Source organism: Triturus cristatus, chromosome 1_2 (genome assembly GCF_964204655.1).
Source record: "Triturus cristatus chromosome 1_2, aTriCri1.1, whole genome shotgun sequence".
NCBI lineage: Eukaryota > Metazoa > Chordata > Amphibia > Caudata > Salamandridae > Triturus > Triturus cristatus.
The window spans coordinates 444,906,690-444,927,257 of NC_140580.1; the positions used below are offsets into that span (position 1 = coordinate 444,906,690).

At 44.5% G+C, this 20,568-nt stretch overlaps 1 protein-coding gene across 5 annotated transcripts in view; it reads right to left on the minus strand.

Annotated features, from left to right (window-relative positions):
• The window catches only part of EXOC6 (exocyst complex component 6), a 1,441,232-nt gene that overhangs the window by 491,557 nt on the left and 929,107 nt on the right, over positions 1-20,568 (minus strand). For 3 of the 5 annotated variants that reach the window (XM_085606137.1, XM_085606139.1, XM_085606140.1), the window contains one exon: positions 18,565-18,744. In XM_085606137.1, the coding sequence (XP_085462263.1) occupies positions 18,565-18,744 (180 nt within the window). Of the gene's footprint in view, positions 1-7,026; positions 7,057-18,564; positions 18,745-20,568 lie in introns of all 5 variants that reach the window. The other 2 variants (XM_085606138.1, XM_085606136.1) reach the window with 1 other exon arrangement.

The following is a 20,568-nucleotide window of genomic DNA, read 5'->3' on the forward strand; positions in this document are numbered from 1 at the left end:
TTCATGGAATCCCTTTTCGGCTCCTTGCGGGAGGACTTCCAAGCCCTGAAGAAGGAGGTTGCCAGCGAGGTGCGAGAGGTCCGGCGGGAGGTGGACAGCCTGGGAGAGCGGGTGGCCATGATAGAGGACACCGGACGGAACAGGGATGAGGAATTCGAAAGCCTGCAACAAGAGGTGCTACGCCTACGGGATCAACAGATCGACCTCCAGGCACACGCCGAGGATCTAGAAAACAGATCGCGACGCAACAACATCAGAGTCCGAGGTATTCCGCTCACAGAAGAAGGGACGGACACGGTGGGCTACCTGCAGGATCTGTTCCGAGAGGTTCTGGGAGAGCCGGCTGGGTTCCATGTACGGATAGACAGAGCGCATCGAGTAGGGCCGCGGCGCCGGGCATCGTTGCCGCCGCCGGACATCCTGGCCTTTCTCCCGGACTTCCCGCTCAAAGAGCGCATACTGGTGGAGGCTCGGAAGAGGCAGTCCCTCACCTTCCGGGGCCACCCAGTTGCCTTGTATCAGGATCTGTCTGCAATCACGCTTCAGAAACGGAAAGCGTTCAAAATCGCCACCGACTTCCTGAGATCGCACGAAACACCATACACATGGGGACACCCATTCAGACTCATATTCCGATGGAATGGCACTATGCATCGCCGATCGATCCGCCCAACGCTCCCCACAAGCCGGGGAATTCTCGAAGGCGTGTAAGGCACAACTGGCGGAGATGGGTTTAGGGGACCTCTGGCTGCAAATGCACCCTACGGAACGGACCTATTCGTACTACTCGCATGCGCACAAGACGTATGCACGGCTGGACCACCTTTTGGTCTCGGGACCGGTACACGCTTTGGCCACGGAGGCGGACATGGGGGTGATTTCGGTGTCGGACCACGCCCCGGTTGCTGCCACCTTCTGTTCGCCGCCGGCCTCATACTCTCCTAGGGTCTGGCGTTTGCGGGACACACTGCTCAGTAGACGAGATGTGGTCCAGCAAGTGACGAAGGCGATACAGGAATATCTGTCCCATAATGAGACCCCTGACACGTCTCGGGCGACTCAATGGGCGGCTCTGAAAGCGGTGCTTCGGGGGGAATTTATCGCGATTGCTTCGGCAGATAATGCTAACAGGCGGGAGAAACGGGAGGAACTCACGCAGAGGGTCCGTGAATTAGAACATATACATGGTCGGACGGGTGCACCCCGGATCTGGCGGCAACTCCAAGGGGCGAGAAAGCTTCTGACGGCCCTGGACTTGGATCGTGCGGAATATGCGGCACTGCGCCTCAAGCATGCCTATTACACAGGGGGGGACAAGTGTGGTAGGTTGTTGGCGAGTAAGCTCAGGGCCGCCCGACAGAAACACACAGTGAAGGAGATCACCGACCCCACAGGGTCCACGGTTACAGAGGATGCTCACTTAGCGGAAAGTTTTCGCAGGTACTATGCCGACCTGTACGCTGGAGACCCTCCGGACGCCTTCGCAACGCAGAGATATCTGACCTCGGTCTCCCTACCGTCCTTAACACCCGCACAGGCGGAAGCACTAGAGGGGGACATTAAGGCCGAAGAAGTGATATTGGCTATAGCCCGTCTCAAACATGGTAAATCCCCGGGGCCGGACGGCTTCACGTCTCTCTTCTACAAAACGTTCTGCACCTTACTGGCGCCGATTCTCACACGTCTGTTCAACACCTTCGCAACGCCGGGAGCAATGCCACCAGATCTGCTGCGGGCATCCCTCGCGGTCATCCCCAAGCCGGGAAAGGATAGATCGCACTGTGGTTCCTACCGGCCGATATCTCTCCTAAATGTCGATCTTAAACTATACACAGGGATCTTGGCGGCGCGCCTGGCCCCCCTCTTACCGGGACTTATCGACCCGGACCAGGCGGGCTTCGTGCCCGGAAGGCAAACGGTCGACAATACCAAGAGAATCACACATCTCATTGAGAAGGCATCAAGGGTCCGGGGAGAGAGGATGTTGTTACTGGTGGACGCCGAAAAAGCGTTCGATCGCGTGCACTGGCCGTACCTAGAACAGGTGCTGGAGAAGGTGGGGGTGAGAGACAAATTTCGTCACATGATTTTTAACTGCCACAGATCCCCTACGGCCGTAGTACGGGTCAACGGGTACAGCTCGAGGAGCTTCCACATTGAAAGAGGCACGCGACAGGGATGCCCGCTGTCACCCTTACTCTTCGCGTTGTATATGGAGCCCTTCGCACAGCGGATTCGGGACAACCCGGCGGTGAGAGGGGTGAAATTCGGTGGCTTTAGTCATGCCATCAGCCTGTACGCAGACGACTTGATACTCTCCTTAGACGATCCGCTCTCGGCTTTGCCGGCTTGCATTGACGAATTGACCTGCTTCGCAGAGGTGGCAGGCTTTAAGATGAATATGGGAAAATCGGTGGCCTTGGATCTCTCCCTCGCACCTGCGACCAGGACCCTTTTACAACGGCGGGTCCCAATAGTCTGGTCTCGGGAGCCAGTGCTCTACTTAGGAGTCCTTCTGGCTCCGACCCTACCGGCGATGGTGCTGGCCAACTACACCGCCCTGGGCCGGAAAATACGGGAGGAACTGACGCGCTTGGACCGTGGCACTCTTTCGTTACTGGGTCGAGTGGCAGCAGTTAAGATGACAATCTTGCCCCAGGTCCTGTATCTGTTTCGGGCACTCCCGCTGCGCCCACCGGTGGGATGGCTCCGGTAGATGCAGTCGGAGCTGGGACGCTTTATCTGGCAGGGCAAGAAACCCAGAATGAGGAGAGCACTTTCATTGCTGACGCCGGAGACCGGGGGGCTAGGCATCCCGGACCTACGTAAATACTTTTACGCAGCACAGTTGCGTTACCTGGTGGAGTGGAGCAGGTGGGAGTCGGACAAACATTGGCTCTTCCAGGATCAGGCGGTGGCGGGGAGGCCTCTACAGGAGGTACCATTTTTACGCAGGGCTCACCGACCCGCTAATCTATACGCCTCTTTGATCACCAGAGTGCAGCTCCAGGTTTGGGATGCTACCAATCTCACACACGGGTTGACCACGTTTCCCTCCCCGTTAACGCCCTTGACGGATAATCCGGACTTCACTCCGGGGATGGAGAGGGGCGCGTTCGTGCGCTGGCGTGAGGCGGGGTGCAGGGCTCTATGCCATCTCTACAATGCGGAAGGGATTATCCCCTTCGCGGACCTCAGACAAGATTATGCATTGCCAGAGACCGAGAGACTGCGGTACCTGCAGGTACGCCACTGGGCGTTGCACCCACAGGTACGCGAGGCGGCGGATAGACGACTCCTCCCTTACGAACGCTGGCTGTTAACGCGGACGTCCGACGCTAAACTCATCAGCGACCTGTACGGATTCCTCCAGGTGCCCCCCTCGCACTTTTATAATCCGGGACGCGAGCGATGGGAGAGGGAGCTGGGTAGGACCCTGAGTCACGATGAATGGAGACAGGTAGCTTACAGAGCTAGGCATGCGGCATATCACACGGGCCTCACCGAATCTTTCACCAAAGTTTCCACATACTGGTACTACACCCCAGCACGTATACACGCTATGGATAGCAGCAGGGAGGACACTTGTTGGAGGGGTTGTGGACAGACAGGAACACTGACACATATCCTGTGGGGCTGCCCCCTGCTTGCCGCCTACTGGAAAGAAGTGATACATGAGGTAGACTCCCATTTCAAGACTGAGTTACCGCGCTTTCCGGCCTATATCTTGTTGGGCCTCCCCAACGATTTGATGTACCCATTAAAATCCCGCAGGGGCAGGCAGATCGCCATAGCGTTAGGGTCCGCCATTCAGAATATCCTGGTACACTGGCGTACGCCCACACCCCCCACGATCACGGGCTGGTTGCATAGACTGTGGCACGTGTTAGGCATGGAAAAACTGTCGTTGACAGTGGCAGGCGACACAGAGACATTTAATGACATCTGGCAGCCCTTCCGATCCCTGTTGACCACAGAATTTAGAGAATTGACTTGCCCAAAATACCTACGACTCCTGAGACTCACCACGCAGGCAGACTCCGCCCCTTGACCGGGCCTGTTGATAAGACCTGAAAGGCGGCCCCTGGAAAAGGCAACAGAATCTGGCGGACATTATGGGGAGCACGCACTGGACTGGGGAGGGGGGGGGGGGGGTAGGGATCGAGGGTTGCGGGTGGGGGGATGGGGAGAGGGGGGGGGAGTTGGGGCGGGGTTTTGTTCTGTTTCTGAGTATCACGTCGGATTGCAGTCCCGATGGGCAAACTGTAGCCGAAGGGCCAGCGGCAGAGACCGGGCCCTAGTCCGCCAAGTTTGGACGCTTCTCTGAAGGGTGCCCCGCGGGCCCGATCGCACAGGATACACGCTATATCAGTTGCGGCTTTTCGAAACTCCTATGGTATGAGACGCGGCCGGCCCTGAGGGGTTGTAGGCGACATGCTGTGTTAACCTTGACCTACTCAGGGGAAGTGGTGGGAGTGATGATATGCCAGTCAGTAACGAGCCGGCCCGCAGGGTTGTAGGCGGAAGCTGCTGATGCTGTCGATGTTACCTTATTCCTACTAAAATTAATAAAAGAGTTAAACTTAAAATATCTAAAGGTTAACAGTAGTACGACGTATTATTTTAGTTTCAGAACAAAAACCTGCAAGATTCTGACATATTCTGATGGCTTAGGTGTATGTGAAGCACTTGAGTCCACATCCCACCACCAAACTGCCAAAGACATGTCTGTCTCCCCTCACGGTCGGGCTGGGATGGATAACAGGTACCAAAATAAATGTGGCCCCATTAGAGAATCAGATAGCTAAAAAGTGGCCCACATTTGCAAACAGGGCCCTTTGCACTTAAAAAGGCATTACGTATAGGTGTTTTGCAAAGTATGGCAGACTACATACATTCAGGCTTGCTACAGACAATGTTTGTTGCAATATCAGGGAAATTAACAGTAAAACCCGGCCCACTAGACCATAAAACCACACACAAACCTAAAAAACAACGGCTCACTCACTGATTTATCAGACCAGCCCCTCAGGCACTGCCTGATTCCCAATAGGTCAGTCCAACCCTGTCTGTTCTCTAAGAAACCACGGACAATCAATCTCCTAGCAAGCTCTAGATTGCTCCATTGCATGGCGTTTTAGAGGAGTATCTTCCTCATGATATGCTGCCCACTATATACAAAACCGATAAATAAACCATAGATGAAAAAAGCTTGGAAGGGGTTTGTCTTAAAACCTTACAAAGCCATCATCAATTTAGATGACTACACAAATCGTTAAAAAGCCAACTTTTTTTAAGAAAAGACTACAGGTTTTTGGTGCTGCCAGACTGTATTATCCAGGATTGCTTCAGTGCTCATTTTTAAAAAAAATAGAAGCAGTGAGAAGGAACTTCTGTCCAAAAAGGCTAATGCCAAGGATATGCCAGACGTGTCTCTGTTGCTTGCTGTGCCGCAGGATCCAAGCTATATTGACCAGGCCTATAAAGGGCGAAACTGACCTGGGTTTACTTATGTTAGTTTCTGGAGGGTACCTCGCCAGGCAGTTTAGGATGGGCTGTTCCCATGTGGAGCAGGGTCAGTATTGATTCGCATAAGGTGGCCTCTTCGTAGGGTGGCACAGTAGATAAAGATAAAAACAATTGGCTGGAATTCTACAGAGAGATACCGCCAGTGGGTTAGACTATTTTCAAGTATACCTCCCATCACCTTTTGTGTGTTTGATGGAACTACCCAGTGTTGAACCTAAGAGATCAGCAAACATTTTTGCTCTTTCTTCTTTTCTAAAATCTCATATTTTTATGTTTTTGAGTAATAAGCGTCACATTTCTGTCATTCGAGAGATAACATTTGCACATTATTAAATTCAGAACTAGCAGGCACCAAGCTAAAAATAGGCATCTGTAATACTTTTATAAAAGGGGACACATGGAGTGGAGAAGTTTCCAGTTTGGGCAAGTAGTTCTCCTAGCCTATGATTTGTAGGTCAATTGTTTGCCACAGTTCAATGTAAAATGTAACACGAAGTAAAGTTGCCTGGTAAACGCCAAGGCGCCTCAGTTGGCATTTCTAATACCACTGGCTAACCACACCCTGCATTAAGAACCCATTCCTCTTTTAATGATGAGATGTTCAGTTGTCATTATCATGTTCAATTCCAAGGTGAGAGATCCTCTATAAAGCATCTGAAGCTGCATGTTGGTTGTTGATTACTATTTTTGACACTGAATGTTGCCTGATTAAAATATTCATTCATGCCTGTACATATATTAAGATGGACACAGCAGTGTTTCTGCTTCTTCGGTAAGCATGCTTCCTTTTACTGGCGAAAGGCAGAATGGTTCAAAACGCTAAGGGGCACATAAGAACTATTTGACAAAACACATTGCAAACTCCAAAAGCACACAACGTGAATGGACAAAAAAACAAAAACACGCTGCTTGATGTCCATACTTTCACAAAAGGACAACCTCACCAAAGAAAATCATTTAGGAAAATGTTGATGTCCCACGTTTTACAAGAAACCCTGATACCCTGGTAGAGATTATAGATATCACTACGGTTACTCATCTTAGATTGATGCATTACACTCGGCAAAATGCCAGAAACAAAATGTAAGATTTTAGGTGAATATTAAGAGAACCAGAACCAAGCGACCACATTGTTTCCCTCTCTTATTCATCAACATAACACACTAATCACGATAGCAACATCATCTATTTTAAGTCTCAACAAAATTCCAAGACTGAACTAGCTGGAAGCAAGCAGCACACAATGAGCACACCACTGGTGGATTAACACTTGCGGATTCAACTTTGACCACTTGTTTGTTTGCTTGTAAACAGTGTCCTACTGGCCGTAGATAACAGGGCCAGTAGGACACTACAGGCCTTCCGAAAAAACGAAACCTCAGTTAATGTGCCATTACCCTCCGTTTTTTTAATACACATATTGGAAACAATAAGCCTGCAGGCAGTTCATAGTTTATCTACGGGCATGCTTTTTTTCTTCAGCTTGCATCTACTTACCGACATAGACGCATGATCATTGTTGTTATTCTGAGGGGAAAATAAGCAAGGCAATCAAAACAGAAATTAAAGAGCAAACTGTAAAGGAAATGTTGGTAGAGGCAATTGTAAGAAAAATATTTCAGGAACAACAATGTTTTGCCTGTTTGTAACCTTTATAGGACTTACCAGTTTCTTAGTATTGACATTCTATTTTGTGCATTTACCAAATACAATTTTATTCTGCCAAACGTTGAAAGGTGGCATAGTGTTATTCCACTCTCACTTCATATATTACCTATAAACTGTTCAATTCAAAATAAAAATACATAGTATCCACCTTTACGGAGAAAACTACAGAAATAAAGTAACTACATTTTGCATCTCCCAGTCCGAAAAACGCTATTATTTGAAATTAAATCTAAGACTGGAAACGTAGTAAACCGTAAAGAATTAAATAAACTCATATTTAATGCAATACCAAGAATAAAAGATATTTGTTTCATAGAAAATTAAATGTTAAACTTTGAGATAAAACATTCCTCCATGAAATATATTTAACAATATTTAAATGAAATACAACCATGCTACACCATCTTTCATACTTAAGAATGAGTTATTTAAATAGTTGTTGTCAAAATTCACAGAATTTATTTTTCTCATCAATAATAGGAGGGTGGCCAGGTGGCGGAGTTAATGTTGTGTAGTGCAACCAAGATCACCCATGTAATGTATACACTCTGGATAAAAGTCAAAAGAAAGTTGATGATTTCTCAGGTGTCTTTAGTCATATATTCCCCATAATGAACAAGGGAAGGGAAGGGAGGGATGTACAAACGTCACAACTGCAGACATAATCAACATGCTAAGTTTTTGACTTTTGAACAATTTGGAATGAGGGTGAGAATTAGATTTTCTAGCTAAAAAGTCTTCTGAGAGGCAATTTTCCGAAACAGCTTTTTGTGAGAATTGTACTTGTACACATAGGATTGGTGGATTTTACACCTCAAAATAAATTTAAAACAATTACTATTAGTCCGCGTCTGTTGTGAAAAGATAGAACACTCAAATATTAATACATGTTAGTAGACGAGACATGACAAACAAACTCGCAATTCAAAAGTAACATCGATGTTCAGAATCATCCAAAACCGTAATTTTGTCAAGCTAGTGATTTGACAAGAAATATCTGGCTTGGTATGCAAACAAAGAACTGATATTTTTATTGTGCTCTATTGCCAAGCTCATTTTTGTGCCCACATCCACTTAGTCACAGGGCCTGATCCTGCAAACCTTTCTAATTAAAGCCCCCATACAACTCTTATAGACTAAGGGGTGGTGAGCTGTGCACTGCCTCTTACAAATGCCTCAGTCGCAATCTTTAGTCAGTACCAGAGCTCTAAGCTTCGTGGTATAAAGAGGATTGGGGGCCTGGCCAATGCATCTGTCTAGGCAACCTAGGCTGAGGTCTTGAAAGGTAAAAGATCAGTCCAGGCAACACTAAGATAGGAAGTGCTAGTTCCAAGCCTTCAAATCCATGTAGGGGTATACTTTGAGAACTATGTTGACACTCCCCACCTCCAACGAAGAGCAAGCCCCTAAGGAAATACGTAGCTCCCCTCTCTTCCTCCCTTCAATTCCCCTTTAGCCACAGAATCAATTATGCATCAATTAAGGAGAGGCTACATGAGAAGCCTGATTATAGGCATTGCGCCTGGGACGGAGCCTCAGACCTGGTAGGAGCTTTTTCTATACAATCTCTTAAACAGTTTAAGATTTCTAGCTCTGTTAGACCATAAGTTATAACACCTTTCATACAGCTTACTACCTCCTTTACTTTCCTGCTGGCTTACCGCTCCTGCTGGCTCCAACACTTTCCTCCCTCCATAATAGCCAGATACGTAAGGGCCTGCTATGTACAATGCAATATTGCTTACACTAGCTGCGATACTAGAGTTTTAAGAAATGTTAATCCACAAGGCTCCTTCCTCGTTATCTCTAGGGTGACCCATTCTTCTTGGTCACTCTTCTTTCGAAAAACCTCAACGCAAAAAGTAGTGATATTTAATATACAGTCGTTTTGTTTTTTTGTCAAGTGTGACTTATGTAGCACAACTATTACACCTGGTTTTTATCTGCTACTGGAACAATGGCAATTTTATGCTAGGAACAATGAGATTATTATATTTTCTTGCCAGTAACTAACTAGACCATTAAAAGGAACATTGAGGATCCAGTGTAAGACATCATTTGTAAGAACTCATGTACAAATGCCCCATAATTTGTGCACTATAATTATTATAATGCTCCATCCATCATCAGCTAGCTTACAAAAATAAATATAGTCATCTCGTACATTATCACTATGAAACTGTTGGGCTGTCATGAAAAACAAGCACAAGAGAAAAGGATCAAGTTACCTTTATATACTGAGATTGGCACAATTACTCATAGGCTCTTTGTCACTTCAAGTTAATGGGGCTCACGCTACCCAGTGTTACAACCATTGCTGTTCAGTGTGTGGCATGACTTATGATAGTCAAATAGGCTAATATTAGGCCTTCAAGAACACATTTCTAGGAGGATCCACTGGCCAACTGAAAATCATGCCAGGAAGACTAGAGAGGAGGCCAGTGGATCAGAATCAGATTCAGAACTGTTAATCATCAGTAAGCAAAGCTAAGCAAATGTAAAGGGGTCTTGGGTGTTTATTATGCAAAAGGTTGTGCTTTTATAAATATTTTTAGATAAATTCAACATAATACTAAACTCTAGAATACCCATAAGTAAAATATAGTCTTTTAAAAGACGAGAGGATGTCCATAGCTGTTGGTACAAGAGGCTTCTGCTCTCTAGAAGGTTATAACGTAGAAATACAGTCCTACATAATAAGTAGGTGCCAGGGTACCTTCCTCAAAGGGTTGGAAACCTGCCTAATGCCGAACTTACTCAGCACTTTGCACTGGATAATATCCAAGATCACGCAAACCTACGCTACCAAAAATATCAAAATGCTTCCAGAGCTCTGGTTATGACCTTGACTGCAGCTAGATATAGAAAGCCCCTAGATCAAGGGGAACCCCACTACCCGCACAGGATCACTTGTCACTCTGCTCCTGATAAGCACTGGCCTTGACCTCTCACCACTAAAGACAATCTTTCAGCTATTCTGTGAATTGGTGAGCTCTGCTCGTGTAATTGCCATTCCGATTCAGAGCTCTGCGGCTTTGTACAACTCCGGACTCAATTAGCATTCCTGATAAAACACAAGCAAACTTCAAACTGTGATTCCTAATAAACGAGTCACACAGAGCACTAAAACAGATTCACTCAAAATTTTCATAATTACAAAAAAGAACACATTTCCTGGCTATTCTCCTGAAACTTAGTTTCGCTAACACTAACAGCATTGTTTCTGGCAACACGTGCTCGCTCTCAGCTCCGCTTCTAGTAATACAACGTGTGCTCTTCCCAGGACCCAGCTGTCAGAAGGGAACCAGTAGAGGGCCAAGAAAGAGAGAATGCTGGAGAAGCAGCTCCCAGTGCCAGCTCTCTACGGTGAGGTTATATTACTCTGAACTTATCTGCGTGCATACGAGTCACACATGGACAGTGGTGACAGTGCTCTGGACATGTCAGTGAAACCAGAATCATCTCAGCACCAAAGGCAAACCTTGATCAATGTGTGTTTTATCTTTTACCTCGCATGCAAAACTGAAAGTAAAACGAATCAGTCAAAATGGTTACTACATCATTTGTATGGTATAATATGGTAGAGTGTAAATGCTTTATTTAAGAGGCCTTATTGTCCAAGCAATTTCTAGGATCCAAACACTTTAAATATGGAAACACAACTCCTTAAGTAAACATCTGAAAGAATCAGGAAACTATGTGATAGTAGATGGTACCACACCTGATCGAAGACGAAGAGTTATCTCTGTTCAATACATATGAAACACAAAATACATTGAAAATATGAATTCTCTTTGCTTCGCCAAACACTATTTGGTGAGTTAAGTGTCACAAACTTTTTATTCACAGGCTGAAGAAATAAAATAGTAAGTTAATTCATGCTGTAAAAGACAAAGATAGTAATATAAATTCAATTTTTTTTTGCTTAATCAAGCATTCAAACATTCTATGAGGCTAGGTGCCAATCATGTAGTGTCTATGCACAAACCAAAAATTGTTAGACACAACAGAACTTCCCAAAATAAGTATTAAAAGTGAGAATTTAACCGTTAAACTGATATCAGAGTTTAAATATCCCTAGGATATAAAACATTTGCAAAATTGGAATATCCGCTGGACTAGATGGATTTACATCTAAACTTTACAAGACTTTGATGTCTTGGCTTTGCTACTATACAGAAATTGGTACTTTCCTACACTAGTTAAATATTTCCACACCATTACTTTATATAAACCAGGAAAAGCCACAGGGTGATATCATTATCCAACGTAGCTGCAAAATCTGTTCTGACACTGACCCAGGAGATGTATAAACCACTACAATAAAGCCTGCATCTGAACATCTATGGAACATTATGGAGCATGGAGTCGTAGAAATGGGTATAGGAATCTACTGAACCAATTGAGCTGGAAGCCTTCAGTTGGGAGCATTAAGAAAACACTATTTTAGTGATGCACCATAGGCATTCTTAGCCTTGGTGAGAAAAAGAATGACATGATAATAACCTATGGTTTTAAAGATTAGTTGGGAGCCTAGAATATGAACCTGTATGCCATTTTCTCAGTCTTTATTCCTCTTATGTAGGCCGACTGACATAATGGAATGAGATGCTTATACTGTTTCCTAATGCAGAACACGGCAATCCACAATTGTGTAGTCTGTACATTCTAGAACCAGCAGTCACTGGATGTGGTTTTCAGTGCCAGGGAGAAAGCCTTCAGCTCTGAGATACAATTATAACCTTAATAAAAATCTATGTCTTAGGAGACGTGTTTTGAAATGTTTTTACACCGAGTATTTGATTTGTGAGTTTACCAAAACAGAGACAATAGAAGACCTAGAAGAGTCATACCCTCTGTGAATGTGTGCTCATGCTAATCATAGCATCGTTTTGCCACACGCCTTATAGTAAGCTACTGAGGCCTGGTTGACCAGGACTCTGTCAGATGGAAAGGCATACCATGTGTGGTATGCAACCCTGTATCAAACAACTGTAGTCTCCGCACGGGAAATAGTACTGATTCAGCAGTTAGTTCATAGGTATAAATAGTGGCGGGGTAGCTTTAGTTTGATAACAAGAAGTTTTTGAAATATTTCCTGAATCTGAAGAGAGTAAGTGTGTTTCTTATCTGAATTGGAAGTGCTTTCCAATAGGTTGGTTCTTTTACAGAGAACCTGCTCTCGTCAGCAGCAATTTGTTTACTTTTGCTCTACCAAAAGCCATTGGTTAGTTGATCTGGTAGTTTTGGAAGGTATATACTGCACCCTTTACCCATAATATCTATAGAGGCTGTATTAGGAATACATTTACCACAAGATTTAGCCATTAGCAATCAGTGAAGATTACGACCTGCTCTATTTCCATCAGATCTTTGAATTTTCAAGACCAAATGTGCAGTTGCACTTTGACCTCCTGGAAATGATTCCATTTGATGAAAAGAGAGACCTGCAAGTACTTTGTTTGCAGCATTTATAATTAATAACGATCCAATTATTTTAAGGTGGATTTCACCGATGTATGGGATGACTAGTTTACATTGTTTCAGGAAGTGGAAAACTGACCACACTGTTAAACAGTCGAGGTGAGAGCGGGAGGTCCCTGTGGAACCCCACACTAAAGCCCCCATATAAATGAAAATGATCATGTCTCAAAAACTTCAGTCTGTTAGATATAAAAGTCAAATTATTTATATCTGTCTCGGATACATTTGTATGACTGTGTGATAACTCCTCCATTCACGGTCACTAGAAAATTATCTTGTAGAACCACAAGTAGTGTTTCTGTCACATGTAGTGGTCAAAAGCCAACGTGATATCTGTTGATCGCTAAATGCCCTTTTCAATGGTCTTGCAGTGTGAGAAACCCAAATTTTATTTTAGACAACCAAGAAAATCCTGATACAAGCATATTATTTAAATGTTACACGTCATGTCAAGAATACTTTTCTATTTTCTGGTTTTTTTTAAAGTGTTCTAGTAGCTTGGTATTATATTCATATATATTAGCATTTGAATGGTGCATTCAGTGGACAGTTGGCTGATATTACATAATTAACGTCATGTCTTTACAACAATATTATGCATACAGTTTAGCTGTTTGCTTGTTTAAAACTTTCCCAGTTCCTTAGTCTTAATCTAAGGCAAACTAAACTAACCAAGGGGTGAACTAAATAACCGCTATACTGAACTTCCAATCCCCCTATGCCCCCACCCTAACAACCACTTATCTACATCCAACATGCATACTGTATGCTTTCAAAAGTCTTGCTATCCATCAATTGGGTAGTGCCACATTGGCCTCTCATGTATGTTACAACTGAACCATTTCTAGAAGTTTGCAATAACAGTTTTACATAGAAATCGGAACAGTCAATGAGAGAGCTGAAACATCTAGGAGGTCTATAGAGGGTGTTTATCATCTTTGGAATGTACCTTTGGAGTTTCAATTATTGCATCCCATCTGTGAGCAATAGAGATTTTCATAGTCCTGCTCACTCCTCCTAATGCAAGTTTCTGCTTTCTGCTACTGACCAATCTATGGATGCGCTGAACCATCTTGCAAAAGAGGGGTGTTAGACCTGACAGCCTTAGGGTGGTCTCCCCCTCTCCTCCAACGTCTTACCTTCCCCCTCCATTTTTTTATCTCATTTTTGCTGATATTAGGACACTGTGCACTTTACCAATACTAACCAGTGGCTTAAGTGCCTGTGCTCGCTCCCCTAAACATGGTAATACAGGCTCTTTCCCAACGGGCATATTTAGGTGACTTATAAGCCCCAAGTAAAGTGCCCCACATATGCTGAGGTCCTGTAAATTAAATGCTACTAGTGGGCCTGCAACGCTGCTTGTGCCACCCACTTAAGCAGCCCTCTAATCAGGTCTCAGGCCTGCCACTGCAAAGCCTGTATGTGCAGTTAACACTGCCATAAAGATCAAGCAAAATAAACCTTTTGCCAGGCACAAACAGTCCCGTTTTATACATATTACTCACCCCTCAGGTATGCCCTGGACAATCCAGAGGCCAGGGTACAAAATATTCAAAAGGTAGGGCACGCACTCTTGCATGCGTTTTTGCACTACAGCAAGGCTTATATCTCTCATAGGATACCAATGGGAATACCTTATTACATATTATAAATGTAATTTCAAATGGGAAGCTATAACTGGTTCAAGTTTGATGTTTCTGGAATCCTAATCTAAAATTATATCTTATGATGGAGTCGGATTTTAAATTGCAATTCTGAATATGCAATTTTTAGAAATTTGGCATTTCTTGCTTTAGCCATTTGGTGCCAGTAACCTTTCTCTGATCGCATGGCTGGGTGTAGTTGGGCTTTGTATATTCCTCCTAGACAGCTACACACAATGGGAGCTTAGGTGTATCTCAGGTTGTGTCCTATCCACACACAAAGGTTTGTATACTACCCTGTATTTAGTCTGGAGCCAGGGCAAGAAGGGAGGACCTCATTGCACTTCAAAGGCATGTCTCTGAAGTCTCCCCGACTTCAAAGGCCCCACTGGGTATAAGTACTGGACTTCATGCACCACCACTTAAGTGCACTTCTGGACCTGTGGATACTCTGCCAGGAAGAAAGACTGCTGTGCTGCTGAAGGACTGCCTCTCTGCTGGACTCCTGCTTTGCTGCGCTGATCTGCTGCCTGCTGCCCTCGTGCCTGGGTGAGAAGGATGGACCTGCCTCCATTGACTCTAGAACCCAGAATGACTCCAAGGGCTAGGTGGCTGGCCTCTTGATCTGCAGCTTCAGAGATATAACAGGCTTCCAACTCCTACCCCTAGACACTGCCATCAGTGATTCTACGCTGCCAAGTGGTGCCACCCCAGTCCTGGACCCTTGGAAGTGGGCCTAAGGTGCTTGCCAGCGGAACTGACACATCCTTTCTGCTGAGCGGCGCATTTCCGAGCAGAACTGATGGATCGCCGCTGCTGCGTGGATTGGACCATTCGCAAAAGATTTGTATCGCCTCCCACATTTTGGGACTGACGCATCGCCTTCGTAACCACTGCTGCATATCGGTTTTCCCAGCGCAAGCACCTCGCATCCATCATAGACGGCAGCCTTCAAGACGTCAAAACTCCGCATTGCAGCTTCACAGCTCATCGGAATTGATGCATCGCCTCTGCTACACCTCGCATCCTCAACACTAGAGTTTGCATCACAAGTCTCGTTGACAGGATACACGACGTCGACTCATCAGGAGCTCGCACAGCACCCTTGCAGCATCTTGAAACCGACGCATCGCCACAGCTGCACGATGCATCTTTGACGCAGATCCATGCAACACTCCGTAGCCAGGATACAATGTACCCGGCTCAGTGGGCCTAACTGGGTCCCTTTAGCCAGCCTGCGCTACATCGCGGTCGGACTGAACTTTATCCCGATCCTGTATGACCAGATATCGCCAATAGCGCTTTGTGCTTCTTGGCGCCATTTTTCACTATATACTTTAAAAATCAATATCTCTGGTTCTACTAATTGGAGTTTTGTTGTTGGAGACTTGTTTTATGTCTTAAAGTTAGATCAATTTTTCTAACTTGGTGTAGGATCTTTTTGAAGTGTTTTCACAGTTTTACTGTTTGAAGTGTTCCTCAAATAATTTACACACTGCCTGCAAGTTAAGCCTGGCTGCTCTGGGCAAAGCTACTGAAGGGTGAGCACAGGTTAATTTAGGGTCTGCATGTCTCTTACCAAGACTAGGATTGTGGTAGCTGCTTGACCAGGGCTCATACTTCAGTCAACCAGTAACCCAATTTCTAACAAGGGGAAACAGGCTCTGTTTCAAATTATCGTACTAGCACGCTTGGCCAACAGCAAGGTAACAAACCACCCACAGTTTTACCTGCCCGGTCTCCCTCAGGAAATGACTGGCTCGTCATCTGGAGACCTACTAAAGTTGTGCAGTAAGATATTTATTTTTTAAATCTGGAAGTTCCAGTCTTCCTGACTCTGTAGGGAACTTCAGTGTCAAGAGAGCAACAAAACATCAACCTCCACCCCCTATCATCTCACCCAGGATCCAATCTAGGTTGTTAAAGGAGTATAAAGGTAGGGTGAGGGGTGAATTAACAACGTGATATAGAAAGGGAGCAAGCACCACAATTATAATAATAGCCATGCTGCCAATGACCGACAAAGGCAATGAAGTTCAATTGTAACCTATAACTTAAGTATTTGTACAGCCGTGTCTAAATTACCACTGCAGAGATCCTCCGTGGTATGGCAAATCTTAATGCCAAGAAATCTGAAAGTCTATGTCTCCCGTTGTGGGCAATGCATGAATATATGGACCAATCATGTGGGATAAACCCTAGGTTTAAAGGATAGATGCAGGGTTTGGTCCAATTGACAAGAAGACCAGATATGGTTGCAAAAGCGCCAAGTGTGTGTGAAATGCTAGTGAGGTATGTTGTAGTGTGGATTTCAAACCGCCTGCGTAATACCACACAATTGTATGTGCAATTGGACACCCATCTGGCAAAGATGAGTATCTAATGGATCTATGGGCAAAGCAAACAGTAGGGGGGAAAGAGCAAAAGAGCTTCTGTGTTCCCCTACCAATAGCACAAGACTCAGAGACACCGTGACCAGTTTTAATTCTAGCAGTTGGACGATTAAACCGGATCTACACCCAACAGCACAAATAAGTGCCCACATCAAATATACTGAGCACTCTGTGCATATAACCCACGTTCAGAGAATCGAAAGTCTTTTCTAAATCAAGAGACACACAGGCTGTGCTTGGCCAGGATACTGCAGAGGTACTAATTTTATTCCCCAACTTTCGGATATTAAGGGAGGGGTTGTGGCCTGGCACAAAACCATTCCTGTTCCGATAATCATTTGAGGTAGAAGCGGTCAGGCTAAAATCTTAGCCAGTAGTTGGTAGTTTGAATTTAAAATTGTGGTCAAAAAGAGGCCTGGTCTCAAGAGTCCCTCCATGGTTTAGAAATTAAAGCAGTTAACAATTTCCTAGTAAAAGAAGGCAATTTACCAGTCACGAATGCCTCACCATATCCTCGTGCAATTTGTAGGACAATTGTACAGGAAATGCTGAGTAAAACGTAGACGGCAATCCATCCAGTCCAGGAACCTTACCACTAGGCAGATCCTGTAAGGCACCTTTTATTCCCTGTTCTCCGATTGGCATGCCCATCACCTCCTTGGCCTCCACAGTGATCCTAGGCAGGGTAAGCTCATTCAGGAGGTCACCCATACCATCAGGAGCTGGATCTACAGTTTCCCTATACAAGCGTGAATAATAATGACAAAAGGCCTCGTTGATATCAGCTTGTGTGAACACCTCACTACCAGTGGGTATAGTAATTAAGATAGTGACCACATGTGAGGCGTTAGGTGTGAGAAGGTGGGCCAACAGTTGGTTTGATTTGTCTCCTTCATGGTGTACTCTAGCTTGATACACAGGCATAACAGTGTAAAATTTCAAGTTTGTCATAATAGCTGGCATTTAACAGACAAAGTTATTCTGATCATTCTGGTAGTATAGTAATTGTGTGTCTGAGGAACACAGGGATGTTTCCATCTCTAGAATCTCCCTAATTATTGTCTGTCTAAACTCCACTATCTGACTGTAAAGGCCCCTGACACTAACTTTAAAAGCTATCAAGAATATGTTTCTAAACCTGTTGAAAATAGACAACTGACTCAGACTGAGGAGATCTAGCATGGCCTTTAGAAAGGTCCTCGTAGTCCTGATCAAACAAATTCAGTAGAAATCTTTCAACCCAAAGATTATTGGTCATATTATTAAAGTTTAAAAAGTCAATACATGTACTAGCTGGTGAGATACAAGGCACCGATTAGAACAAATAGTTGAGCAAAATGGAGAAGTCACACATTTTGCTTTGTAAACAAGGTCTGATAACTAGAAGTCAGATGGACATCTTGGGAAAGTTGTCACATAAGCCTGGAATTCAGAAACTTGTGAGATGTCTGACAACAAATTTTAAGATTCTCAACCTGCCTGTAGATTCGTGGTTCCCAAAGCCGTCGAAGATTTTATGCTATGAGGATCAATTGTACACTGGTGCAGGGTTCCTCTCACAAGTCAGAATTTAAGAACCTCACCTGACAATTTTTAAACATTTTTAGTTCAGACAATATATACCCGATAGGAAAATATTTCATAATGACCAATAAAGCAATGGACTACTTTTGTCTTCAAAGAAAAAATGCTACTCCTTTTTTTGTTGGAAAACAAATCATTTTACCTTCATAATAACTTGACTTATCAAGAAAACATGCACTTTTAAGTTTCATTAGTGAATTAAAGGCAGTTACAGCTTTCACTGTGTACATGTGAATTATATGCAGCACAGTCATACTTACAGGCAAATGTGTGAAAACTTGGAATGTGCTTCTCAAGAAATTAATAAGGTCTAGCAAGTAGCCGCTGGCTCTGCCACCAGGTTCCGACATAGTCCAGTCATAATCAGCAAGCTGAATAAACTCATCAATTTTTTGGTTAAGCTTAGTATAGATTTCCCCTTCTGCAGAATGTCTTGCATCCTAACAAATAAAAAGATTACCAGAGCCTGTAAACATATCGTAAAACTAAATTACACAAATTGTCATAATCAATTGTTACATTTGTAAAACCATTTAAGTGTAGTGAATGAAACAGCTCATGGTTAAAGAGATAGCATCTTGTCTCACCATAGGTAAGTAAGTATTGACCGTTTTATGTTTTATCATACCAGGTTTCATACCTGTTGCAGGGTAGCAGGGTGTGAGGCTTTTAATAAAATGTTTAATCAGCATGGCCTTACACTTCGTCATGAGATACAGAAGGTAGGAGCACTTAAATTAGGGAGCAAGTGTATGAAATGTTGAAATGAACACAGATAATCGGCCAGTCTAAAAGTAATACCTACCTGTTTGAATGTGAATTAGAATGTTCAGTAAATTGTCAGACTTTTATACAGCGGTTGCCACATCCAGACTATTCTCAGTCTTCTCAGCAGGGCAACTGAGCTCCTATTTGAAGTAGTGGAAGGAAACGCTTGCTCAAATATAATAACATGTTGGGAAGATCGAAAGATATGGTTGTAAGATACAGCATATCAGAGGCAGCATTCAATAGTGCTAATTTTTCTTCTTGAATGTTTATGTTTTTTATAACTCTGGTGCAATCTAGTGGTGTTAATTAATGATCCATATAGTGAGAAGTGTACACCTACAAGACGCTAGTGAGTACGTTTTTTCAAGCACACACTGTGCTGTGCAGAAGACTGTCCATTAGCACATTTAAACATGGTTGTTGCACATTACTAAAAGCTAATAGCATTAACGGCAGCTTGATATTCCTCCCCACATCTTTAGATCAATCTCGCACCTGCTTTAACAGATACAATGAAGCTACACTGGGGTTCTGGCAATGCCCAGACTGTAGCAGTGGTAGCTCTCTGTCTCTATCCCTGGTGTCTAGATGTCCATGAATGCAAAGATTCTGTGGAGGGGTTACCTGGATGGGATAAAGTGTACACTCACATATACATACGTCCGTGGTCTATGGGTTTTCTAATCACAATGACCAATACTTGGCCACCATGCATCTCTGTGTTCCTGCAGGAAGCATTTTCAAGATGGCTGCATCACTGGGTAAAGGATGTCCAATGTAAGCATATTCTGCTCCTCTAGGAATCACGTTTCATAAACCAATACTACATCTCATCCTTCAAACGGCAATGAAGGGAACCTAGAGCATATACAGGCTTTGCATTGACTTACCAAGACCAACTCTTCACAGAGATTGCTACTGAGTTGTAAGGATCCAGGACTGTTATAAAGGAGGGGGGGGGGGGGGGGGGGGGGGGGAGAGTATGATTTAGGGAAGCTCTCACTCCATAAGCTAAACAAGAACTGGCAATACGTTTGAGGGGTGGAATCAGAGGGGTAAAGTCTAAATAATGTATTAAATATCAGTGGAGGTGATCTACAAAAAACTGATCAATGACCGCACGGGATTGCTGATTGCCCTTCGTGAGGCTTGGGTTGCCGATGGACTGGAGCTGGACGACGAGGACTGGACCCTTGCGGTGGCCTCCCCGAAAGAGGTGGCCATACCGGCCCGCCTTCGCTTCGTCCAGCTCAAGATACTCCACAGAGTCTACATGACGGGGCCGAGGCTTCTGCGTATGGGCTATGCTGTGGACGGGTTGTGTAAGCGTGGGTGTGGCGCTTTGGGGACCTTTCTGCATATATTGTGGGAATGCCCGGAGGTGGAGCGATTCTGGTGTGGTGTGCATGAGGTCCTGCGTGTGGTTACGCATGTGGTGCTGCTACCCGAAGCGAGGAGATGCCTGTTGAATGTGTGGGAACCTACCGACTACT